The sequence below is a fragment of the Cavia porcellus genome, unplaced genomic scaffold (genome assembly GCF_034190915.1).
Source record: "Cavia porcellus strain 051 isolate PalLab524CR breed Dunkin Hartley unplaced genomic scaffold, mCavPor4.1 scaffold_23, whole genome shotgun sequence".
Taxonomy (NCBI): Eukaryota; Metazoa; Chordata; class Mammalia; order Rodentia; family Caviidae; genus Cavia; species Cavia porcellus.
Genome location: NW_026947506.1, coordinates 6,567,966 through 6,594,611, shown reverse-complemented (window position 1 = coordinate 6,594,611; position 26,646 = coordinate 6,567,966). Strand labels below are relative to the sequence as shown.

Genomic DNA, 26,646 nt, shown 5'->3' with positions numbered 1-26,646 from the left:
CCAGTTTACTGAGGTGGTTTTGCCCACTGGTGCAGGGTAATAATTAATAGAGTCCTCTTCCAGAAGCTGAATTACACAGCCCTGCAACCTTAAAGGCAATGGGGGGCCCCTCACTTTTCCATAGAGGACAAGGGCTGGCCTTGGGGAGATCAGCGCCCACCCACAGTGCATGGTGGGCCCAGCAGCAGGAGAGGAGGCATCCGCTGGACTGGAGGGATCAGACCGAGGTATGTTTGTTAATTGTGAGTCCTCAATGGCCATCGTGAAAGGAAACACATGGTTTAGGGAATGCAAGTTGTGCTAGTCCCTCTGAAAATCAAGAGCCTCAAAAAGAATCTGTCATTCAGCTCATTAGATGGAAATCACTCCTACGGAATCTGCTCCAAATGCAACATTAGAGGCGATAGCACTAGAAACCCCTCACCGTGGGACAGACACAGTGAAGAAGGGTACGAGATGGATCCAGCCAATCCCTCATAAAATAGGGACAGTGCCTACTGAATATTAATAAGTCAACAATGCTATGTATTTGTTTAATAAAATGAATGAAATTCTTACAAAGTAAAACAAAGATGTAATCTCCAAATGGATAAGGACCAATACACACACAGTACGAACTCACCTCAAAAGGCTATGTGCATAGGTGATTACTCTTACACAAACTAAACAAAAAATAATGTCCAAAATATAAACGGTGGTTAACTCCGATTGGTGGATTCCAAGATAGGACAGGAAAATGATTTCCTTTCTATTTTCACTTTATTTGTGTATGTATTCCATGTTTAAGGACTAATATGATTTAATTTTATGATGGAAAAAAACAAGTCAGCATCTTTTCTGTAAAACAGAAGGGCTGGAGTCAGGCAGGGTAGAAGCCCTCCCCAGCAGGATTCCATAAGGTTTTGCAATCCGAGGGCTCTTGGGCGGTGTGTGGGGGTGTGAGCTCCAACCACAGCCTCCTGCGGCAGCTGGCAAAGGGATGCTTTTCTGGGCAAGAGATGGACCCAACTGAGAAATGCCAACTTCCTCCGGAGCGGTTCTTAAAATCTTAAGCAACTATCAAAATTACACCCAGCAAGATGAGAAACTGGATTTTAAGTGGGACACAGCCGAACGCCCAAGGACACGTTCCCTAGGGCGGAACTTTGTGAACTCTGCACTTGGCAAATATCTACTGAAGGAATGCTTCTCGAGAAGGGCGTCCACAGGCAGCCAGAGATGAGGCAAACAACCACGGCTGGGCATCCCTTCTCAGCAAGGACAAGTGTAAAGACATGTGCCGGACTGAGGATGTGACAGTTCTCTACTAATCCCAGGGCAATGCCCCAAGGCTCCAGGCAACGCTTCCTAGAACAGCGCTCCGGGCTTTAACACAGGTGCCGTTAGCCTGGGAGCTTCCTAAATTTCCAGTCTGGATTCAGTAGGTCTGGAACGTCGAGGAATCTGCGCATCTAACAGGCCCTGGCTGATGCTAGCGCTACTGGTATTCTGCCCATACTCTGGGATGCTGGTAACCAAGCAACCACAGGGGTCGATGGGAACCGGGAGCAGACACGGCCATCTAGGCGGACTGTGTCAACCTAAGCAAGGGGAGAGAGCATGGTGGGTGCTCAGTGGGACCTCTACCCACTGCCCCAAGTCCTCATGCCAGGGACCCTCAAGGCACCCAGTCAGGACCTCTCGCCCTGAAGCCCGCTGGCACCCTAAGGCTCCTTGTCCTCAGGCAGCTTGGTGCCACTCAGACTAATAATGAGGAACAAGTTCCAGGCACTTACAATGGATCTCAAGGGGCCCAAAGCCCAATTCTTTGGGGAGCTTAGACAGTGGATAGATGACCCTTTACCTGACTTCTGAATAAGCCCAGCACGGACAGCCTCACAGGAGGCTCCTGAGGGCCCAGCACCTGAACATCCCACCCCAATGACCACAGTGCACCCAGTCAGAGTCTGCTCCGTGGGAGGGTGGGCTCAGCCGGGAGAGCCAGGCGGGACATCCCACGGGAGCAAGCTGACACTGTCTTCTCTGCAAGGAAGGCATGGACCCACATACAGAGACACTTTGGAGGACCAGGACTAGTGAGGGACTATGGACACCAACACAGCAGTGGGTGACACCTTGACTTTCAATCCATGAGAAGCTTTTCATGCATTCTCTCCTGGTGCTGGAGCCAGGGCTGGGCATGAAGGGAAAGAGCCCTGTGACAGCACAGATGTCACTCTCAGGGTATATGCCATCTCATCGAGGAGAGACATGTCAAGCTGGTTTCCATACAAGGCAGAAGACACAGGGTGTGATGTGAGCTCGGACTCCTGCGGCAGGGCCTGAGGACCCAAGAGACTACAGATCCGCCCTCTCCACTGGAAGCTCACTACCCTGGTCACACGGATTCCCACTGCTTAGGAAGTGCAGCCAGAGATCTGGCTCCAAGTGCCCCTCATCTACAGTGACCTCAAGGTCTCACTGATGGAGACCAGGTCCCTGGTTGCCCAGGCCAGGTCCCTGATTGTCCAGGCCAGCCATCTGCCACTGAACTCCCAGCATGAACCCTTCCTGTGGCAGGCAGACATTTCCAGCCCTGCCAATCTGCAGCTCCAGCTGTCAGGTTCACCATGACCTGCAGAATCTGGACTCAGAATTCTCCAGGGACTAAGGAGCTGATCTATCTGATCTCAGGCTTCACATACAGAGCATGCAAAAAACAAGCTCTTTCTGGACCCCAAAAGCCAACAAATCAGGAGCACTGCCCACAGTTTGCAGTATGCCCACTGGGTTAGGGGAGAAGTCCTGGCAAGTGACATGCAGGGGTAAATCTTGGAGCTGGCTAAATGGGGTTGGACCTGCCACCTAGTGGCAGAAACCCTTTGGAGACTTCAGTGTGCAGCGTGGACAGGGGCAGGTGCTCGGACTCCTCCGGCGGCAGGCTCTGCTGGCAGGTCAGCACCAGGGCCTTGACCTCCTTCTTGAAGTTGGTGTTGAGAAAGCCGTAGATGAAGGGATTGACACAGGTCGAGGCCATGGCGAGCAAGTGGCACACCAGGAAGATGAGGTTGCCGTGGCAGACCGGGATGGCCTCGTGGTGCCAGTCCTCCAGGCTGTTGAACACGTGCAGGGGCAGCCAGAGCACCGCGAAGGCGCCCACCATGGCCACGAGCACCCCATTGATCCTCTTCATCTGCCCAGCTCTCGAGCTCTTGCAGAGCACGCGCCCCTGTCTGCGCAGGCGCCAGGAGATGCGCAGGTAGCAGACGAGGATGAAGGCCAGCGGGATGCAATACTGGAAGAGCAGTAGGAAGGTGGTGTAGACGACGCGGTGGTGGCCCAGGGGCCAGGACTCCTTGCAGGCCACCTTGTCCTCCAGAAAGGCCAGGGCCTTGGAGTGATTCTTGTGGAAGACGTTCTCCAGGATGCTGTTGGCCAGGAAGGGCAAGGAGAGGACGCAGGCGATGAGCCAGATGACCACGATGCCCAGGTAGGCCTGGGGGACGCTGGGCTTCCAGCCCGTCGGGTTAATAATAAGCTGGTGCCTCTCCAGGGCCACGAGGACGAGCGAGAGGATAGAGACTGTCACGGACATGCACTGGATGAAGGCTGACATCTTGCAAAGCACCTCGCCGAAGATCCAATAGTCCATGATGGTGTAGATGACAGTGAGCGGCTGGCAAATGAGACACATGAGGAAGTCGGAGAAGGCCAGGTTGGCAATGAGCAGGCTGGTCACGTTGGCCTTCTCCTTCTGCCTCAGGGTCATGCAGATCAGGCAGAGGTTCCCCAGGACCCCCACAATGGTCTCGATGCCGTAGGAGGTGACGATGAAGCCCATCAGGTCCCCTGAATCCTGGCAGTGGTCAGAGAAGTTGAACAGGAGCCTCTGGGGCTTGCTGCTGTTTTCCTCCTGGGGGTATGTGGGGAGCAGGGAGGCCAGGAAGGGAGAGGTGTCCATGGTGGCAGTGAGAAGCGTCTAGAAGATCTCGAGCTAACGGTCCATGTCAGCAGTGACACCTGCAACACAAACAGACCAGTGAGACTCAGGATCATCGGGTGTCCAGGATGGACTTGGAAAGGACCAGGGGCCAGGGACAAGGTCTTGACTATTTCTTTCCCAAGGCCATTGCCTGGGGGAGAGAGGAGCTGGCACCTAAGTCTCAGGGTCAGAAACTGGAGTCCAACTGGAGTCACCACCTATGGGGAGCCCTTGGCACACACTGGGCTGTGCTCAGCGCTTCACAGATTGTAGCTGCTGCACCCTGAGAGTGGGTGTCAACAGCCTACTTCCTCGACGAGGAATTGAGACTCAGAGTAAGAAGCGACTCGCCCGCTGTCACACCGCCAATAAGTAATGGGACCCAGGTACAAACTAAGGTCTGCCTGGGGCCAAATCTTGTTCTGCAAATTCCCCTGACCTCCATTCTGAAGATAAAGTCCGAGCATTGTAGGCAGAATTCAGAGGCAGGATGTTTCCGTGCTGGGTAGAGAGCCCTCTGTCACCCAAATGGAGACAGCAAGAAACTATTCTGCAGTGACTGTTCAAGTCGTGCAGAAACCCATGGAACCCAAGCTTTGGGGCCGGACACGCGGGGCACCCCCCAAAGGCAGGGACCACAGGTATAGAAAGATCTGCAGATGGCCAAGCCAGCTCCTCCCGGCTGCCCATGTGCACACACATGGCTGGCCACAGATGGGGACACCACTGCCCTCTGTGGAGCCACCCCAGCTCAGGTCACCTGATGCAAGCCCATACTGGACTGTCCAGGTCTCCCTCCCTGGGGGCCCTCAGCAGGAGGACCCTCTGTCAAGGCTGAATAGGACCGGAACTCCAGAGGGCATGGGCTGAATAAGGACAAGGAACACTTGATGAAATGCACCACGCTGGCCCTCCCGTCCAGCTCTCCACCTGCATTCAACACCAGAATCCTGCCAGGAGCACCGGGAAGTGCAGATTCCAGGGCCCCAGAAGCCAAGGGAGTCCAGGAAGTGGCCTTGGAATCTGTATTTCAGCAGGGGGCCTGTGGGGTTCGCCTGCACTCGGTTGTTGGCCCCTATTCTGAGAGCCCTCTGCAGGGAGAGCACCCCGCCCAAGACAGCACTTGACTCCCACAGGAGAGGCACAGCAGCTCCTCTGCAAAATCAAGCGCTACGCCGAAGACAGAATTTACAGAAAAAGGCCCCCTGAACCAGAGGTCAGTAAATCCACGTCTGAGTGGTCACGAATGTCCCTCACCAGACATCTGACACACAGGGTGGGGTCTTGAACTCGCCTGACTAAAAGTTTAGAGTCTGGTTATTTAGGCTGCCAGATCTCAAAGTCAGGAAGGTTTTGCCAGCATCACAATCTTCTGGCAAAACAAAAAAAACGGCCATTTGGGGCCACTCGTGATGAGATGAAACACACCAAGCGGGACCCAAGGTCCAGGGTGGACACAAACAGCAAGCGGGACTGCCTCTATGACAGGCACACGGGCCCCAGATGCGGGGGAACAGCACTGGCTGATCCCTGGCCATGGCTGACCCCCAGCCAGCTATTCCACATCAGCAACCGGATCCTAGTCAAGGGGGCAGTGGACAGCAGTGGACACTCACTGCTCCGTCCATCCGTCCGCACAAGTAGGTGCCATACTCTCGACCACAGGCAAGGGCTACAGAGGTGACTTTTACAGCCCTGGGCCTCCCATCCGGAGATACTGACCACCAGCCACGTGGCGGGTCCTCCAGGCCATGATGCCACGGCCCAAGCCAGGGTGAGCAGGGAGATCAGAGAGGGAGCAGAGCAGGTTTTGAGGGAAGAGGCAGCACTGGTGTGGAGTTCAAAAGCTGACATGAGATCACCTGGCCAAGGGGACAGAGAGGAGTTCATGGTGTGAGGGACATCACATGTTCATGCGCAGGCACAGGGGCAGGAAAGAGCTGGGCCTCCTGGGGAGCAGGAGCATGGGTGTGAGGCTCCCCAGGCGGGGACCCCGGGAGCCACTGAACGCTGTCTGTAAGCCCAGTCCGTTCTAAAACAAGCCCTTAGGTGCATCGTGGAGGGTGCACAGAGGGATGAGGCGGAGACAGGGTGGGAACAGAGGAGAAGGCTGCGCCAGGTCTGCCTGGCCCATGACCCCATCTCAGAGACTGATGGATGGGGACAGGTGTGTGGGACACCACAGGGACACCACTGACCACACACTGGCCCCTCCAGCAGCTTCTGGACATCATTCAAAGGAAGCACCAGGTCTGGGACAGCAGCAAAGTGGAAGCAGATGGACCACTGGGCCAGGAGAGAGGCAGAGCTGCCTGCTGGCCCCTGCCGCCCTCCCCAGAGCCGCAGAGGCTGGGAGGAGCCAGTCTAGTGCAGAGCCAAGTTCATGCCCCAGAGCCTTGGGGGCACAGGGGCTGCGGACTTCTAGCGGGGAGCCCCCGAGCAATGCAGCAGTCATTCAGGTCTCTGAGCCGTGCCTCTGGCCAGTGTCGGATGAGGAAGGTGGCAGGGAGCAGCTGTCACCACGCAGCCCGTCTTCCGCAGTCCCTCCAGTGGCTGAGGGTTAAGAATGGCTGCATGGAGCAGGGCACCTGGCAGCCGGCGCATGTCTCACCCACAAATGGGTGAAAAATGGGCCTGGCTCTCAGTCACCGGAGGGGCTCTGACATCAAAAAGCAGTGGAGAAAAACAGCAGAGTAGGACTCCAGAGTCCTACACTGGCCAGCAGGCCACACGGCTTTCCTGGACCCCAACCCCAGCTCTGTCATCCCTCTAGGGACGGGGAGCCAAAGGTGAGTAACACCAGCTTGCAAGGTGGCCTGGCTCCCACCTAGGCTAGGGGATGCAAGAGGAACCACAGCCAGTGTGAGGCTGAGGGGTGAGCACCCCTGCCCCGCACCCTTCCGGGTTAGCGGGTCAGCACTGTCTTGCTTCTATAGGAAAGGGCACAGCAGAAGCCAGGAGCTGTTTGGCAGCTTTCTTTGCCACCTCCTGGGAGGCGACGTTGCCAGCCTGTCATGAACAGGTGCAGGATCGACATTTATCAAATATTAGGTGGCTTTTCCTCCGCCCGTCCTATCTAAGGGCCACCGCCCCGGTCCTTCCCAAGCTGACGTGGGCAAGGGGTCCCCCAGCAGTGTGGGACCTCAGAGCCCCCCTCCTCAGTAGCACATCAGAGGAGCACAGCCCCCCACCAGGCATGAAGGAAGGGGATGGCACAGTACCTGTCCCCCCAAAGGACCCTACCTGTCCTTCCTCCTGCAGCCTCCACCTTGGCCGGTCAAGCCCCTCTCCTGGGCTGCTGAGCTGCCTTCTCACAGACCAGTGAGAACCAGGGGTCCTGGGGTCCTTGGGAACATGGGGGTGGGTTCCTGGGGTTCAGATTACCATGCAAGGTCAGCACACCTTCTCAGGGGATGCAAAGCAGCCCGCTTCTAGCCAGAGGAGTAAACTAAAGAGCCCTGAACTGTTAGGCGCTGGTGAGGTAGGAGTCCGGGTCGGGGAGCTGCCTTGTTCCCCGGGGCTCCGCAAACCGCGCTGTCACACCGCCCATACCCCGAGGCTCCGGGCGCCCCTTACCTCCGTGGAAGGCAGTAGCCGCGCGCGCGGTATCTGGCCACGCACCTCTCCCAGGGTCCACGGGAAGGCAGGATGCTCCCGGCCAGCTGCGGGCTCCAGACAGCCCCCGCCCAGCGCCCTGCGTCCAAGCCGGGCAGGCGGCCGCGCGCTCCGCTTCCCCGGGTTGTGGCTGCGCCCTGGGTCTGCGCTCTGGGCGCGGCCGTCACTGCTGGCGGGTGCGGGGTGTGAGCACTGAGCCTCGGAGCTGCACCCGCCAGGAACCCGCGCTCCCCGGCGCTCACCCTCCACCCTCCCGGGCCCCGGATTCCTCGTCCGTCACGGGTGCCAGCGGCTGTGCCCTCTCTGAACTCTCCCCGGAGTATTAGCCACCGACGCGTGTCCTGCTGGGCACTCTGAGCCCAACACGCAGCGTCCCTGCCTGTGTCGCCCTGGGGCTCCCAGCCCAGAGGAGACTTGCGGAGAGCCCGCTGCAGCCAGGACACAGGTTCGCTGCGGAGGGGGAGGCAGGGGGCGCCATGAAGGCAAAAGCCAGGGCTGGAGGAAGAAGGGCGGTCTCCAGCGAGCCAGCGAAGGAGGTGGCATCCAGGGTGCAGACCTAGCAGCCAGGGGCCTCCCGAGTCCTCCAAAGGCCTCCAAGGCGGTGGTGGGGAGCATTCAGTGAGGATCTGTGAGTTTCTCCTTTGAAGCCAGGTGACCCAGGACTTGGTGAAACAGAGCGGTGTCCCTTACGCACTGTTCCTGTTTCCAAGGTGCCAGCAGCAGCTTCCTCCCCGAAGCCACCTGATAACCCCCCGGGGTGCCCAGGGGACTACCTGAGTGTCAGGCATCTGTTTCTGGTGTCTCCCAAATACAGACACGCATGTCCCATACACTCCGTGGCTTCCACAAAAATGCCCCTCATCTCGGGCATGGAGGGGACCCCTTTCCAAACCAACCCAGCGTGCTCAGCGCGCACTCTGCAGACTTCACTGCATCCCACCTGCCAGGACGGACGCATTTTCCCTCCTGTTTTTACTAGTGAGGCAGTGGGCCCATGACAGAGCGACTTCTCTGAAGTCACTTAACTAAGACACTGCCAGATTGGGGCAGAGAACCCAGCTGACACCCTCTCCGAAGACAAGACCTCAGCTGCTGTCACCTCCTCTGGGGACAGCTGTGAGGGCCTGGGCTGCGGGCAGCCTATGAGGTCTGCCACACAGAGGTACTTAGAGCAGTGTCCAGGGCTCCCAGGTCTTTGTCCCAGCCCCAGGTGTTCAAGAGCAGTGAAGGAGCCGAGAGGGCACCAGTCCAGCGAGGGCTTCCATGCCAGGCACAAGCATCTGTCTTGTGCCTACCTGGCAAAGGTGTCATCAGCCCATTTCGCAGCTGAGAAAACAGAGCCCTAGAGAAGTGGAGTGATTGTCTGACTGCCCAATTTGCAGATGCCAGGGCTGGGTGTGAGCCCAATGTCAAAGCTCCTTCCCAGAGGGACCTGGTGCTTGCCGGGACACCCTCCCCACCGCTGCAGGACCCCTGACTCTGCAGGCGAAGGAAACAGCACCCTCTAGTGGCGTCAGGCTTGGCACCCAGCACAGCAGGCAGGAAAGCACCCGAGAGGGCAGAGCTCGCCGGGAGAAACCCGGACAGCCCCGCCCAAGGCTCTGGGGGCAGGTCCAGGACCCCGGCATTCCACGGTCTGTGGGGCAGGGGGTGGCCAGGATGTCCCTCCTGCCGTGAAGGTGACTTGCTGACCTGAAGATCTGCCCTCCTTAATAGCTTGGTGACAGACCTGGTTCCCCGCCCACGCAGGAATGTCACAGGGGTCACCCCGCCCTCAGGTGTGTGCACACTCGACCCCTCTGTAACCTCTCTGTCCACGCAAGGTCAGGCCGCTCCCTGATGTGAAGAGGAGGCCAAGGTCAGGGTGGGCATTGAGAACCCTGGCTAAGACTAAGCTGGGGTTTGCAGTCGGCCCCCCACAGTCCCTGTCACGCTGAGAGCCAGCGCTGGGAGTGGCCATGGCCATGCCTGGAGGCCTCAGATCCTACCACACAGGGGAGCGACAGTGGGGTCCACCTCTGGGCACTGTGGCGGGAGAGGTAGTCTACACACACCCCACAGAGCTGCGCCTGGCTCCCAGGCACCCGGCTCTGCGCAGCCAGCCAGCGATGCCCGCTCGGTCTCCTTCATAGCTTCCAGCCTGAGTTGGCCCAGTGCAGCCTTAAGAGGCCCTATAGCTCAGCCACGATGGGCTTCTAACCTCAGACTGACCCTGCTTTTCCCTAAGCCTTCCGGGGCTGCCACCCAGCCTCATCTCCACTGAAGCTCTTTGCATTTAGGAGATCTCAAGTCACACGTGCCCGGACACGTAAATGTTTCTCATGGAGTTCTTTTTCCACATGGAAAACTCCTACTTGTTCTTGGAGACCCCGCACTTTTGGGGAATGTCCCTTCCCTCCCCCACACACGCACCCCTGCTCATCCTAAGCAAAGCTGCTGACGAAGGCAGGTAGGCAGACCTCCCGCGCACAAAGCAGCTGCTTTGCCCTGAGAGATGTAGCACAGAAAAAAAGCCACAGCGGCTGTCCAGAGAGGCAGCCAGCTGCTCACACTCCGTGACCAGAGAAACAGAGTCCCCTCCACGCGTAGAAAGGTAACAGCACAAAGGCAACAGGTCAGGGTGGAGAAGTGAACTCACCAACCTCGAAAAAAAAAAATTAGGAGATCAAAATATTCCAGGTAATTCCTAGACTACATTTTCTACACCTACACAACAACACGGACCACCATGAATCAAAAGAGACCAAGAAAGCAAGAAGGTGGTGCAGTCTGTAATCCCAGCACTGGGGAGGCTGAGGCAGGAGGATTGTTACCAGTTCAAGACCAGCCTGGGCTACAAAGTGAGCTCAGGGCCAGTCTGAACTGCATAGTGAGACTCTGTCTCAAAAAAGAAAAGAAAGCAAAAAAGAATCTTGAAAAATAAACATAAGATTGCTGAAATTTAGAAACATTCCATTGAAAGGGCTGAGAGAAATATTCCCAATCTAGAGCAGCACCACAGGATGGAAAACCTCAGAGCCAAAGAGGAGACAGACAAATACACAAGTGATCCAGCAGCCAATGAATGGTCTCCAGGAAGGGAGAACCGAACAACACAAGGCAGTACACTGGTCAGAGTCTAGGCAGCTAACGGAATTCAGCCTGAAGAGTCCAATGAAGAAAATGTAATGGAAAAGTGACTTGTGCAGGGCTGCGGAGGTAGCATGCCAGGACAGCTGCTGTGTGCACCTGTCACTGTCACCAGCCGAGGTCACAGACACGGGGCAGGTAGAGCAGACATCCATCTGCTTCCCTCCACTGCCGGTCTCCTGTGGGCTCCCCCCTTCCCCCAAGCCCAGCTCACCAGCCAGGGGCCCTCGGGCATTGCAAAGGATGAGGGTGGAGCACGGATCTGGGTGGGGTGTGGACAAGCCTGTGTCCCCCTTGCCCATGGCGGGGATGCCCTACTAAAAGGGAACACTTTAATAACAAACTAGTAAAAGATATTTAACCATGAATAGGGGGAGGGGGCTTTACCGGAAATCAAACTCAGGACCCTGAGCTTGCCAGGCAGGTGCTGTGCTGCTGAGCTATATCCCCGGCAAACCATGAGTTTTTGTGTCTGGAGTTTCCATTTGCTGTTTTCAGACTGCCTTTGACTCTGTATAACAGAAAGTTTGGCGAGTGAAACCACAATAAAATAGAGTTCTGTAGCCAGCTCATGGAGTTATCAATAATAAAGAAGCGATCCCTGAACTATAGCTTGGAGGGAGCCCTTGTTCTAGGCCACTGTAAATTGCAGAATGCTAAATACAAAGACAAAATTCTAAAATTTTCCACAAAAGGGAAACAGGTTGCTCACAATACCCCAGGGAGATGGAAAACTATTAAACAATGGAAATATATTTGTAGGGCTCATGGAAATGTATTCTGAATTGAAACTCCTCATCTTGGCCATAATATCACTGAGCATAAATGTAGAACAGCACATTTCCAGGCTTAAAAGTTTACTTCCTTGAATTTTATCTGCAGGAGGTAATTTCAAAAGTACTAAAGCATAATTTGTGCTCACAGCAAACAAGAAAAATGAGGTTACAGAAAAGACAGAATCAACCTAGGAGCTGATAATTTTCTCTATATATACCCCAAAAAGTAGCCAGCATCACTGTATCCTAGGGAAATCTCAGAGTTTGATGCCATCACCAAAGACATAAAGAATATAGGGAGGGTGACCCCTGTCACATTCCCACTTGACTTGCTACTTTAGCCCGTGCAGAAAGTTCCCAGATCTTGGAAAATCGCTGCAGATCACCAATTTAACCAGGTCACTAGTCCACTTCTAGTCAGCATCCCAGATGTGATATAGAACCACTTAACCCACTGGGTACTTACTGAGCACCTACTGGGAAGAGTGACCAGGAAGTTGCTTTTACGGGTAAGGGTGGCAGTTCAAATCCAGTGTCTTCCTTCAGACTGGGTGCCCTCTCCAGCTCTCTGTCTCTGTGTAATTGACGGAGACCTTGAGCCTCTAAACATCCCACAAATAAAATGCTGGCCCAGTGCACTAAGATAGATGCTGACTGGATCAAGAATCAGGAAAAAAATAATCACCTGCCTTCATAAGATATCTGCGTTCTAGAGGACAAGAGACGTATTCCACAAAAATCCAAGGGCTGCCAGTGAGGTAAAGTGTCCAGAAGCCCAGTGGATGTCAGAAAGCTCCCACTAAGATAGGACATCTTGCTTACAAATGTCATCCCTGAGAGATGTGCACAGTGGCTGGTGATCCTGTCTGAAGCTGGGAAGCAACACAACCCACTTAGGTACACAACTGCAACTCACTGGTTCAGAGAAAAAAATAAGACTCTGGAGCTCTGTAGTGGCTCCAGGCTGCCATGCAGAAGGGAAACACCTGTGACTCGTGAAACTCCCATGCAAATGTGCTTGATTGGCCCTTGGCATTCAGAGATGCTGTGGAGAGCCTCTAGCCAATCCTAACAGGAGAATCATGATATAAATTCCTAGCTGGGTATGGTGGTGCTTGACTGTAATCCCAGACCATGGGAGGCTAAAGCAGGCAAATTATTGTGAATTTGAGGCCAGCCTGGATTCTGCAGTGAGTTCAAAGCCAGCCTCAGCTGCATAGCAAGACCTTGTTCCCCCCCCCCCCCAAAAAAAACTCCTTGGGGATTCTGGCAAAACTACACCCTTTTCTACAAACATCAATTCTTTCAGAAAACAGATTCTGTCTCGCTATTTGGGCAAACCATGGAACACCAAGTAGCCATGCATGAAGGAGATGAGCTGCCCACCAGCCCACCTGGTGTCAGGTGGCCTTGCCCATGAAATTAGTGCACACATGACCCTCCATCACCCAGGGGAAGTGGTGCAGCGAGACCAGACCCCAGTCACTATGACACAATACCCAACAGCCACCGTTTGAGGGGAGAGTAGTTTCATTTGCCTCCTGATTTCAAATGATCCAGCCTTGGTTGTCTGGTCTCAAGGGAGGAGCATCATGGTAGAAGGACATGGCCGAGCAAAGCTGCTTAGCTCATGGGACCTGTCCCTTATATCTTATCCAGGCTACCCATTCTTAGGACAGGTAGCACTCACACCCAGGTTGAGGTACCCTTACTCTACCCAAAATTATGCCAAATGGGCTAATTTAGTAATCACACACCCTCGAACCTGGCATTACATGCTCCGGATTCAGCCACCTTGGAAAGCCCCACCTATGAGTGCATACGGCTTTGGGGGGACATCTAGACACAGCCACAACAGTCCACTTGGCCAGGATGGAGGGCTGGCCACAGCTGGAGAACAAGACTAATCTAGTGCAGGAACTGCCAGAAGACTAAGAGCCTCAGGGAAAAGAGGATGCTAATGACAAGACTTCAAAGGAGAGCTATGGATGCCCCTCTCCAAATGAGCAGGAGGGAGGAACCGCGTCCCACGGGAGTGCTAACCCACAGCAGAGGAGCCGCTCCATCACCAGCAGACAACGCTTCCCCTTAGACTCATCAGCCACCACCCCAGGCGGCTGGTGCTTGCTTCCTGGCCTCAGGAAATGAGTTATGGTGCATCTACGGAGCTCATGCATGGGCCCAACAGTGTTCCTCTCTGAAACATCCCCTGTTATCTGTGATGTGGGGTGCCCATCCCATAACAGAGCCCGTCCTGGAGTCCCCAGCATGGCATCACTCCATGGGAAGACCCACAATGTTGAGTGGGCAAGAGGATTGCACTCCACCTTTTGATCAAGGAGGATACAGTGCTCTGACCTTATTCTGCAGGGGGCAGGGTTAGAGGGTCCCATTAAGGACAGTCTGCTAGCGGGAGCCAGGTGGAGGGAAAGGATGTCAGTACAGGGAGCAGGTGAGGCAGCGGGGCTGTTGGAGCAGGGCAGAGGAAGAGGCACCACAGAGGTAGGACATTGCTGATCGCACGCCTGGGGTGTGGGAGGAGCCTGGCACGGGGCATCAGAGCAAGAATAGGACCAGGAGCTCGCCCCTGCAGAAAGCCAGGGCAGGTGCAGCACAGGCTATCAGAGGGCAGGAAACATCCAAAATAGGACCGAAAACAGTGACACGCTCCAGAATCACAGGGGCAGGCCTGAAAGCCAAGAATCCTGCTTGAAGAGTCCCTGCCCAAATCTGAAACAATATGAACATTAAGATAATGATAGTAACAGATAATAACTCACTGCACAAATTAGAAATGTACAGTTCCACTTCGATGTAAGTGAAGGAAGAAATGAAATAAATGTTTGAGGAGGAATAGTTTATTCCTCACTTGTGGATTTACATAGTTTTAATCCACAGAATGCTCACTTGTGACAAAGAGAAAGAGTTACTTGGGAAATGCAGGAAGCCTGGCAAGCAGAGCTTTAACTGAAAGACCTCAGCAAACGCCTTCCCAGTTGCGGCTGTGGAGTGACCCGGCACAGCTATCTCAACAGGACGGCATGGCACCGCAGCACAGCACTGCCTCTGGGCTGTTCCCACGCACAGCCATGCCAAGGAAGCATCAGACTGGCCCACAAGGAGGGACATGCCCAAGATGACTGGCCTGTCCCTCGAACTGGGTCAGGACCCTGAGAGTCAAGGGTAGCCTGCAGAGCCATACCACAGGAAAGGAGACCAGAGGCAGGACAACCAAATCCAGATGGCTTGGGGCAACAAATGGCACTTCCATGGGGCCTGAGGACCAGGGTAAGAATGTGTCCCTGCTAACGACCTATATCATGATGGATAGATTGTGGAAGAAAAGGAGGAGGAGAAAGAGGAGGAGAAGAAGGAGGACAAGGAGAAGAAGGAGGAGGAGGAGGACGGGGAGGAGGAGGAGGAAGAGGAGGAGGAGAAGGAGGAGGAGGAGGAGGAGGAGGAGGAGGAGGAGGAGAAGAAGAAGAAGAAGAAGAAGAAGAAGAAGAAGAAGAAGAAGAAGAAGAAGAAGAAGAAGAAGAAGAAGAAGAAGAAGAAGAAGAAGAAGAAGAAGAAGAAGAAGAAGAAGAAGAAGAAGAAGAAGAAGAAGAAGAAGAAGAAGAAGAAGAAGAAGAAGAAGAAGAAGAAGAAGAAGCAGCAGCAGCAGCAGCAGCTGGTGGGGGATGATTAAACTATGTTACTTGCATAGTAAACTATGTTACAAATCTGTCAAAATGAAACCAGCTGGAGCCAAGTGCCCACGTACCCCGCCACCATCAGGCGGTCTTGGAGAACCTGCACATGTCTGGAGAAACCCACCGTGCACCTCCCTGGGAACCTAGGTTAGGAGAAACCCAGGTGCCTGACCCATTCCCTTATACCATGAACAGGCAGCTAAGCCAGGAAATGCCTGAGACCCACAACCAGCTCATCCAGAGGAACCCAGGGAAATGTCAAGACAGAGCAGCAAAGAGAATCTCAGACCTCCAGACTCATAGATTAAGTCTAGCAGACGTAGACAGAGAAGAAGTTGGAGATCGCACACCTGAATTATCTGAAAAGATAACAGATGAACTAAACAAACAACTTCCTGGGACTGTAAAAGTAATCAGATCAGAAATAATATCTCAGGTAAAAGAAGAAATCACAAACATCACGAGAAAAATTGCTGAGCATATCTAAAGAAGACATAGATAGAGAGCATAGAAAAATGAGGGAAACCTTGATGAGCAACACAGGAAGAAATTAAGTGCGTGAAACTGATTCAAAGAGATCTGCAGGAAATTAAAAACTCCATGGAAAGCTGGCAAAATCACTTGAAAGAAACTGAAGACAGACTTTCAGACCTTGAAGACAGGATCACAGCTAGCAATTGTAAAAGGAAAGATTTTTTAAAAAATAAGAAGAAACTAGGAAATAACAATTCAACAGCTGCAAGATGATGCAAAGAAAAATAATTTAAGATTGATAAAAGTTAGTAAAAAAGCAGAGGTCAACACAAATGACATAAAAAGACTACTTACTGAAGTAACACCAGAAAACTTCCCAAGCATGGAAATAGGACCTGACATACAGATAAGAGAGGCATATAGAACTCCAACTAGCCATAACCAAAATAAATCTACACCCAGATATATAGTAATCAAGATCCCAGAAATTCAGCACAAGAACAGAATATTAAAAGCTGCTAGAGAAAAGAAACAGACCACCTCTAAAGGAAAAACCCATCAGAATCATGACAGACTTCTCAGCACAAACCCTCTAGTCAAGAAGCACTTGGAGTGAAGTATTTCAAGTCCTGAAAGAAAACAGCTTCCAACCCAGACTGATGTACCCTGCAAAACTATCTTTCAAAATTAATGGAGAAATAAGATACTTCCATGACAAAGAACAACTGAAGGAATTTCTGACCACAAACCAGCCCTATGAAAAACACTGAAGGACATTCTAGAGAGGGATAAAGATGACCACAGCCCCAGGAGCTGTGGCAGAGGGAGATCACCAAACAAGCCTGGCAACTGAACAGAGGAGAAGCATAGTGACCAACGGCAGGAGGATAGCATGGCAAAGACAAGCCAGTGCATGTCGGTCGTAACCGTTAGTGCAGATGGCCTCAATTCACCAATCAAAACAAACACAGACAAAGTGGACCAGGAGACAGCATCCATCAACATGCTGTACACAAGCAACACACTTGACTCAAAAGGAAATTCATGGACTGAATGTTGGGGGAGAAAAGACAATGCTTCATGTGATGAGGACCCAGAAAAAGCAGGGGTAGTTTGCTCATCAACCACAGAATGGATTTAAAACTGTGTGGTATTTTTATACTATGGAAAGCTACCCAGCTACAAGGAAGGATAATCATAAGGCTGTTGTAGGTAAACGGATGCAACTTGAGATCATGCTCGAGGGTAGCCAAGAGAAGTGGTGTTAACTTCGTATTTTCTTGAAGCCCTGAGTCATTCCTCATTCTGTTTTGCTTTGTTTGATTTTTGTTTTGTTTGATTTTATTCTGTTTTGTTTTGTTTGATTTCAATATGTCTGGTGGGATAGGCAGCTATTTTGAAGGTAACAAGAGGCATTATGGTAGACACTGTTGATTTCCTTTTACCTTGTTTTAAAGCCCTGTATCCCCTTCACTGTTTTGTTTTGATTGGCTTTATTCTGTTTCATTTTGTTTGCTTTTACTCTCTTGAAAATAAAAAATAAAATGATGAAGCTCATGGATCCGTATAACCAATATACACTAATAGAAAATGTAAGGGAATAAAGAAAAATGGAAGTAAATAATTTTTAAAAGAATGAAGAATTACTAATTCATTAAGAAAAGAATGGATAAAACCAATGCAATTACATCCCAGACCACAGAGGATAAAGAAGCTTGGGGACAATCCCAGCCCCAGTTTCCTCCTCTGTTAAATGAAGTCAAGATTGATCCGAGCTCATGAGGTTGCAAAACTTGGGACTGGAGATGCAGAATCATCTTCTTCAAAGCCACCTGGAAGGTGGGTATGAGGAAAGACTTCAAGGTGAAGAGCAGGAAAAGGCCCCACGAGTCCTTCTAAGCAGAGCCTTTGCCCCCTGGGCCACTAGAGGAAGCACATCTGTGGAGGCAGGTGGCTGCGCAGGCCGCAGCGAGCCTTTGCTCTGTTTGCCTTTAGCTCTCGGCTGAGGCCGTAAAGAGGCTGGGCTGTGAGATAACTCCCCCGGCCACGGCCACGAGGAAGGCAGCCAGGCCTCACACCTTCCCTTGCTCCTGCTCCTCCCCTAGCCCCCTCTTTCTGTAGTATAGTGCCTTCCCTAGGCCCCTTCCCAGGCCCTCCCAGTGACGCCCTTGGTTCACACTCGGCTTCCGGGAAGTGACCATCTGCCACCAAAGCTCCATCCCCACGCTCCAATCTGTGACCTTGCATCTGACCAACCCAGAACCACAGTTTTCCACCTTAGCAGACAGGAAGTGGAAAACAAGGACATCACACACACACACACACACACACACACACACACACGCACGCACCCTTCATCTCCTGGAGGCCTGTGTCCCCTGCTTCTCTGAATCAATGGATTTAGCAGCATAGAGTGAGGTACATGCACTTCTATGGAGGACAACAGAGGGGAAATACCAAGGCAGCCCAGCCAGCACCCTTTAAATGGATTGTGCCAATCTCCTGCCTTTAAGCTGGCCATAGTCATTCGCCTAATAGTTTAAGCATCTACATGGGCTAGATACTGGCTGCAGATTTTTAGCTCTGCAAGGTATGTTACAATGGCCAAGTGTGATGGTGTGTGCCTGTAATCTCAGGACCTAGGAGAAAGAGGCAGAATGATTCCTGTGAGTTTGAGCTACACAGTGAGTTTAAGGACAGTCTGAACAATGTACCAAGACCCTGTTTCAAAAAAAAAGAATGATGAATTACAACAGGTGCATGTCTTGGTTACTTTTCTCTCACTGCTGAGACAAAATATCTGAGATCCAATGTTAAAGAATCCAGTGTTAACTCACGGTTTGTGGAGGTTTCAGTCCATAACCAACTGTCTCCAAGGCACGGTGGCTCATGGCAGAGGAGCAACAGTCCATGGTGGTGGAAGACAGCAAACACAACAAAAGAAAGAAGGGAAGAGCGTAAGAGAAGACTGTTTCTGTCCCTTATATATGCAAGCCACCCACCCTAGAGTGGGTGCACCACTCACACCCATAATCCCAGCACTAGACAACAAATCAATCACAATTCTGCTGTCTCTGAAAAGCACCCACCCATGACTGCATGAGGATTTGGGGGACATTCAGACACAAACCATAACCATGCAAGTGGCATAACAAATAAAATACATACCAGATGTACCAAACATTTGACTAAAGAACTTAGTCTGTCTCCCATCTCAGACTGTGCTCAGCTGTCTTATCCTACCAAAAAGCTGACATTGTAATGTATGGGCCAGCTGTGGCTGAGTAACAAGCAGCCTCAAATTCTCAGTGACACAGCTTCAGGTCATCAGGGTTATGTGATCTAGACTGGGTTCAGTGGGGAAGCTCTACTTTATGCCATGAGTTCAGTTTGATTTGGCCCTTGGCTGTGATTTAGGCTTCTCCATTCAGGTTCATTTTGGCACCCATACTTTGGTTCCAAAGAATACTTACCCATGGAACTGCACGAGGACAAGCCCAGCCATGTCATTTGCAGCCCTACTTGAGTCATGTCTGTTAATATCATTGGCCAAATCTGAAAGGCTGAGCACGAGGTCAAGGACAAGGGACCACGCTCCACCCACCATGAAGTCAAGCATAGCACAGAGCCACACCCAACATTAATAGAACAGGAACTTCACTGTTCTTCTGAGGCAGGGTGGTGGGAGCAAACAAAGTGGTTGATATCTAATCTATCACAGGAAGTAATGCAATTCTGGGAACATTAAAGGAACCAACATTTGTTACTGTCTTATTAAATTTAATCACTCAATTCCCCATCCTTCTTTGTCAGATCCAACTCATTTTTTTCCCACGGATAATTTTCAGTCTTCCCAAAAAGGAAACTTCAATTCTATTTTCTCATGGAGAAAAATAAGCTCAAAACTTTCCTTTCCCTAGAGCAGTATCATCCTGGGACAATTACAGTTCCTCCATACTCTCAGACCTGGGTTAAAGTCCTAGAAACAAAAAACACATGCAAGAATATTGAAATATCAATCATACTAACGATTAATATGGATGTAGAGTATATCTCACATGAACAAATATTCTAATGATCTTGTTTATACATTTATGACCAGAATCAATGTTTCTCTTCACTGATTTTCTCTCTAAAACTTTGAACCTATACATCTCATTTCTATTTTTCTAGTAATTCTCACACATTCAATATAAATCCTTGAAAGTCTGCCACTAATTTATATCCTGCCCCCAATCTATATCCTACCCCCACCCAATCAAGAAGAGAATCTTAATGTCCAACACAAATGAAACTCTGGATTTCTCAGAAGCACATTTTTTAAACTTCTGTTTTAAAATAATTACAGTTCCGGTGACTAAATGACATTATGAAAGACCCAGCCTGCTGTCTTTCCCATTTATTAGTGCTTTCCACCTCACTGGAGACCAGTTTCTTAACTGGAAACTAAGTTAGTATACTTATTAACAGTTAAAAAACAGAATTTAAGGAATTCTAGAATAAGGATTCAGAATTTTTCTCTTTTTCTTTTTGAAGGTGCTGGCAATCAAACTTAGGGCCTCATGCATAGTAGGTAAGCATGCTACCACTTTGTTAGACTTCTGGGCCCTGTGGATTCAAGTGTTTTTTATCAAGTGCCTCCCATTCCGCTAATTTATGTTGAAGATAAGACCAGGTTTAGTATTTAATGACTTCATTGATATTGATGTATCTAGAACATACTTGTGGAGGAACCAGTTAGGCTTTGTTCCCAGTACGGTAACAGCATAACCTATTTTATATATATATATATATTTTTTTGTCTTTTTCCTTTTTACCGGTACCGGGGATCGAACTGACGACTGCCTGCTTACAAGGCAGGCGCTTATGCCGCTGAGTTAAATCGCTGGCCCCCTTTATAAATCATTTAATCTCTACTTTGTGTGTTTTCAATATGCAATATGGGTGATATCATCCTTCATCCACGTGAGATTTTTGGAGGATTAAGGAAAAAATTTTTCTATACTTAAAAGGTACTTGAAGGGCTGGAGGTCAATTGGGCAGCCCACTATTTAAAATTAAAATAAAAGATACCTTTGTACTTTGAGAACTTTTTATCTTACAGTTTGCTTTATGTTGTAGGACTTTGCCTTTTTTTCCCCATTCAAAGAAATGACTGACAAAAATGACCCTCCTTCATATATTTCAAAAAGCATTATTGTTTATGGACTAGGATAAAATTTCAAGAGCTTCCGTTAATACAGTGTACTCGTCACTAAAGCTGCTTGTGTGAATAGCTGTACAATTTGCATAGATTGATCCTCAGTCTTGAGTACTAAATAAAAGTCTTTTTTCTTGATTAAAAAAAATTAGAGTTCCACAGGCAGTTGTAAGAAATAATGCAAAAACATCCTTGGTACCCTTTACTGAGATTCCCCCATGGTAAAATCTCACAAAAAGAAGCATGAAATCACAAGACACTGTCACTGATGCACCAGGACCCAGAACATTTCCTCACTGCCGGGACCCTCACACACTTCCTTGGCCACTACCCTGTGTCCCTGACAACCCCTGCTCCTCCATTCTCCACCGCGGTCCGTGTCACTTTGAGAATGTTGTATAAGTGGGATCCCACGGTGTGTAATGTAAGCTTCAGGGACTCAGTGGCTTCAATCTGCTTCTTCTCTAGAGATCCAACCCAAAGCATTCCTGTGTTGATACTGCTTTTGTTGCTGAGAAGCACGAATGGCTATGCCACAGTGTACTTACCCATGCACTTGTTGAAGAATATCTACCCAGGTTATTTCCAATAGTTTGAGGACAGAATGAATAAAAGACCCATATTGCTTATACAGAAAATTTAAGGGTTGTAGTCAGGGGTTGTACACAGAGAACAATCAGGTTCAGGACATGGAGTTTATAATATTTTTATAATGGTCACCAGAAGTTAACACAGGAAAATGCAGGAAATCTGTCCACAACACCAAAGACATAGATTATTTAGTCAAGAGCCTAAACCCCATGGCAGTGTCCCACATGAGTCCAGATAAAAACCCAGAGCTCAGGACAGTGCCTCCCACGAGTCCAACTGGAGGTCCAGAGCCCAGAAGAAGGACTCACGCCAGTCTCTTTTACGGATCTGTGCCGGGAAGACGCAAGGGTCAGTGGTGGAAGCCAGAAACTCTATGCCAACAGGATGAAGGAACTGTGCTGGTGGGATGAGGGTCCTATATTGGAGCTGAGAAGTCACACTCACAACAAAGACCAGGGCTGTCCTGAAGGCACCACAGCCATCCTCAGCGACATGGAGGCCCCGAGCTCCTCCGACGACAAGCATAGTCGGGTACTTGCCAGGAAGCAGCATGACGAGTTCATCCTGGAGACCAAAAAAGCACATGTCTTCCCCTCCGGAGCCAGGAAGCAATGCTCGATGTGAGGACCAGAGCTTCTCCAGGAGAACCAACAGCTCAGACAGCAACTCGGAGGAGAACCCACAATGCCTCCTTAACGCCTCAACCCTCCACACCTCCCTTCTTCTCCACCTATTTATCCTGACAACCCTCCTCAGGTGGAGCATCTTCGCTCAATGCCATGCTGATGTAATCCAGCTGGCGTTAAGTTGACCACCAGTTCTTAACCTGTAACAAGGGTAAATATAAATTGTTATTTCTGGGACAAATGCATCAGAAGAACAATATAGTAATTGCATGTAGCTTTTTGGCATGAGGGAAGATTTCAGGGTTTTTTTGAAGACACTGCCAACCCACTTTCCAGAGCAATTACTGTATATCAGCCCACTTTCCCATCAGTGAGGTAAGAGTGGTCAGGTTTCTCCGCATTCTGCTGACAGCTAATACCATTGCTATTTTTTAATTAGCACAAGTCTTTAACTCCAATTTGCCTCCAAGAGCTATCGCAGGGGAAACCAGCAGAACAAATCTTTGTTTCCGCTCCCGGCAGCAACACTATGGAAAACTAATATGAAACAGGAAAGCAGGAAGTGAGCTAATCACATCGGGGCCGTTAACACAGCAGTCTGCAAATGTCCCTCATCTGCTTTGCAAAGCATGTCTGACAAAACTGACCAACACGCATTTGGAAAACCTTGTTGTGCAAACACACTTTATGTGCATTGCAGTTTTTTTTTTATTTAAAGAAAAGGAAACAAAAGAATACATGGAGATAAAAAAAAAGGGTAGAAAAAATACAAACTTACAGAAAAACAAAGGGTAAGAAATTGCTGGTTGATAAGTTACATGTCATCTTAGAAATAGCTGTTCATGTTATAGAATTAAAGTATTTAGAATGACATTCATAAAGTGACACTACAAACCGTTCTGCTCTATGATCGGACAAAATATGGTTATCAGTAATATGGTTATCAGTCTTACACATTTGTTTTACATCTCAAAGAGGGTAAGATTAAACATATCAAAACAGAACAAAGCAGTTAAAAAAACAATTTAAAGAAATACAGATTTCGCAGCAAGCCCATTGGAGATCTTCATTGTCTATCTAACTGTCTCTACTTTCTTACAAATAGTTGTCCCCATCTTCACCCACTTTATATACTTATTGCATATTATAGAACTAATCCAATCATTGGAGGCTTTTTAGGTCCTCAAGTTCCAAATTAGGGAAGACAATTGTAACTACCATCTCATCTCTCATTCTCTTTGTGATAGCTGTCCCCATCTCTACATATGCTGAAATTGAACTCAAGAAACCAGTCCAATGTCATTCTAATCAGCGAACAATAGTATTGCTAGATTTTCTATCATAATGCTACAAAATTAGCCTCGGGTTTCTTAGCGTCTCTTCCTCAGAGTATCTGTTCATTACATCTTGCATTATATAATCTGTTCCCGTAAATAATTAAAAAGAAAAAAAAACCCATGTGTGAATTTCTACATATATATCTATCCTCTCTGTATTATAGGGAATACCAAGTCATAGCAAGACAGCAAAACAATTTCCTAGAAAAACATGCAATGGATAAGACATATAAGACCACAATATAGATGATCTTCCGTAGTTACTTTGTTTTCTCTTGTTATTTTCAATAGATTTGACCACAACACTGGCTTATTATAGTTAAATATAGTATCACCTATTTTTATAAAAACTTAACTTTGACAGCATTGTAGGATTTGAGAGCTGTTACTAATTAATACCAGTATGGATATCCTTTACATCTTGTTATCCTCAGAGTAGTTGCCTCTACTTTTAGGGTTGATACTAACAAGCATACCAATTTCAAATAAAACCAGCCAAGGCCAACCCATAGTCTTATGATTCAGATTCAGTTAAGATCAGTCATAGTAAAACAATGTAAGTATTGTAGGATTTCAGTTTAAGTTAATAGGAAAGTAAGGATAGTTACCATGGTATAACCTGCTATTTTTGGGTCAAGATGTCTGTGCCCTCAAATCTGACATGAGTGGGCAGACCAGTATAAATTAAATTCAAACTAAATATGTCAATAAGACTACTATGTCTTTTAAATCCTTATACACCATTAACAATGACCTCTGCCTTTTTCTTTTTTTATAGAGTTTCAGAGCTGTCTATACTAAAGACTATAGCTTACAGTCTCTGCCTCATGTCTGCTACTCCACTTTTCTGCTATAATTTGTCCACCTTATTCCCTCATTCCATTGTCTGCCCCGTTCATTGAGGCCTCTCTGCCACTGTTGCTGGAATCCTGGTATCTCTTCCTCTCTTTCTCTGTAATGTCCTTCAGCGCTCGCTGTAGGGTTGGATTGGTGGCCACGAACTCCCACAGTTCCTCCTTGTCTTGAAAGTATCTTATTTCTCCATTAATTTTGAGAGAGAGTTTTGATGGGTATATGAGCTTTGGTTGCATATTATTTTCTTTCAGGACTTGGAATATTTCTCCCCACTCCCTTCTTGACTTAAGAGTTTGTGTTGATAAGTCTGCTGTTATTTTGATAGTTTTCCCATTGTAGGTAATCTGCATCTTTTCTCTGGCTGCTTTTAATATTGTGTTCTTTTGGTGGATTTCTGGAATCTTGATTATTATATGTCTAGGCGTAGATCTGTTTTGGTTGTAGGTAGCTGGTGTTCTGTATGCCTCTTTTATCTGGATATCATTTCTTTTTGCTATATATGGGAAATTTTGCTTTAATATATTTGTGAATATTCTTTGTATTTCATTTTTGGTTGCTCCTGCTTCCTCACTCACATTCTTTATTCTTAAGTTATGTATCTTTTTGTCATCTTCTAGTTTTTGAATTGCTTCTTTCTGGTTCCTTGTTATTTTTAAGAGGCTTTTTCTTTCACAATCATATGCCATAAATCTCTCTTCAAGTTTCAGAAGGCTGTCTTTAGTTTCTGTCAAGGCATTTTGCCAGTGTTCAATGGAGTTTTTAGGTTCCTGGTATTCTCTTTGGATCTGTTTCATGCATTCTAAGTTATGTTTAAATTCTTCTTCAGAAGTTTCTCTTTCTTTTCTGATTTCCTCAGTTCTTCCATCTGTGTTCTCTTGGGCAGGGCTTGTCATTTCTTTAATTAATCTCTTTATATCTTGCCTCACTTGAATCAGGAGTACAGCTTTAAATTCTTCTATGAGATCATGAAGGTACTTTTTAATTTCGGCTGATGCTGTGTCGAGCAATGGATGGTTACTGTGCTTGTTCTCTTCAGTGTTTACTTCTCCTGGGCTTATTTTCTCATGTTGGGCAGTTGGAGATTTTTTTTTTATTTTTATCTCTTGTCATGTTTCTGGTTTCTTTCAGACTGTCCTGAGGTTCTCTGGCCCTCTCCTCTCCGAATTGCTTAGGGCCTTTCAGAAGTGTGCTGACTTGAGTTTTTGCTGTCCTCCCCAATTTGCTGTTATCTGGGGTAGGCGGGGATGCAGGGGTGGTACAGGCTAGTCTCCAGCCTCTGCGCTAGTCAATCCATAAATTAGGCTGTACTTTCTGGATGTCACTGAGTTGTGACTATTTTGTATCTGCTTACTGGGCCCCAAGCAGAGGCTTGGTTTAGCCCCAGTAGCTCCTGCCGGTTCTCTTTGTACCAGAAGCAGCTGACTAATGTCACTATGGCACAGGGTTCTGCCCAAATCTGAGCTGTTCTCTTCCAGACCTCTCTGTGACAGGAGCACCAGAACAGCAGATCTGCCCAAATCCAAGATGTCTCCCACTAGTTCTCTGTATAACGCTGAAGCCAACATGTACTCAGGCTCTGCCCAATTCCAAGATGCCTTCCACTAGCCCTCCCTACAGGGGGACTCAGTGATGCCACCGAGCTGTAGGTTCTGCCTGACTGTAAGATGGTGGCCACCAGACTCTGTGTTATTGATGTCCCCGTGGTGGCGGGCACTGCCCAGTTCCAAGATGTTCTCTGGCCAACCCCAGCAGCTGCGGGGTCCCCAGTACTCACCAGGGGCCATGCTGCCCACCTTTCCCGTGCTCCCGGCACAGTGCAGACCAGTCAGAAATCTGCTTAGCGTTCGGCTTTGGAGCTCCAGAGCCTTTCACGATCTCCTCTGGTGCAGCGGGGCAGTCCTGGCTGCTTCTCGGGATCTCAGGTCTCAGTTTCCAGCAGTCACCAAAAGCCAACACAGCTTTTCCTGTTGGGTCCACCGGTCAGTTTGTTGATTTAAAGGCGGGGATTTGCAGCCTCCTGTTATCACCCTTCACAGTCTCAGCACAACTTTAAATCCTCCAGCTGCACTGTCTTGGTTAATAAGAATCGTTATCCATTTGTCTGGCCCTCTCCATGTTGTCATATTCTAGCTTCTAATATGATTTCTCCGGAGAGACTCTCCGCCTGATCCCCTAGCAAGCCGCCATTTTCTCGAGTCCGTGCATTGCAGTTTTGATAACTAGAAGATATTCTCTGCAGAAGAGCAGGCGGTGGCTATGTTGGTGGGCTCTCGGTCCCTATAACCAGCCCTGCAGATAAACTCCGGAAGAGGAAGCATCACACAGCTCACGGCTGCGGGGTCCCAGCCCATCATCATTGGAAAGCCACTCACCTCCTGCTGGAAAGTAAA

At 49.2% G+C, this 26,646-nt stretch overlaps 1 protein-coding gene across 2 annotated transcripts; it reads right to left on the bottom strand.

Moving 5' to 3' along the window:
* Window positions 1–519: 519 nt before the first annotated feature.
* On the bottom strand, window positions 520–7,798 carry Npy4r2 (neuropeptide Y receptor Y4-2). Of its 2 annotated transcripts, XM_013148531.3 has the most exons (2): window positions 7,538–7,798; window positions 520–3,999 (listed from the first exon to the last, which is right to left on the bottom strand). In XM_013148531.3, exon 2 carries the CDS (start codon window positions 3,938–3,940, stop codon window positions 2,822–2,824), a length of 1,119 nt encoding a protein of 372 aa, XP_013003985.1. In that variant the 5' UTR covers window positions 3,941–3,999; window positions 7,538–7,798; the 3' UTR covers window positions 520–2,821.
* Between the last annotated feature and the right edge of the window lie 18,848 nt (window positions 7,799–26,646).

Bases quoted from the DNA above. Each gene is read 5' to 3' on its own strand.
- Npy4r2 (XM_013148531.3), bottom strand. From the start codon at position 3,940: ATGGACACCTCTCCCTTCCTGGCCTCCCTGCTCCCCACATACCCCCAG.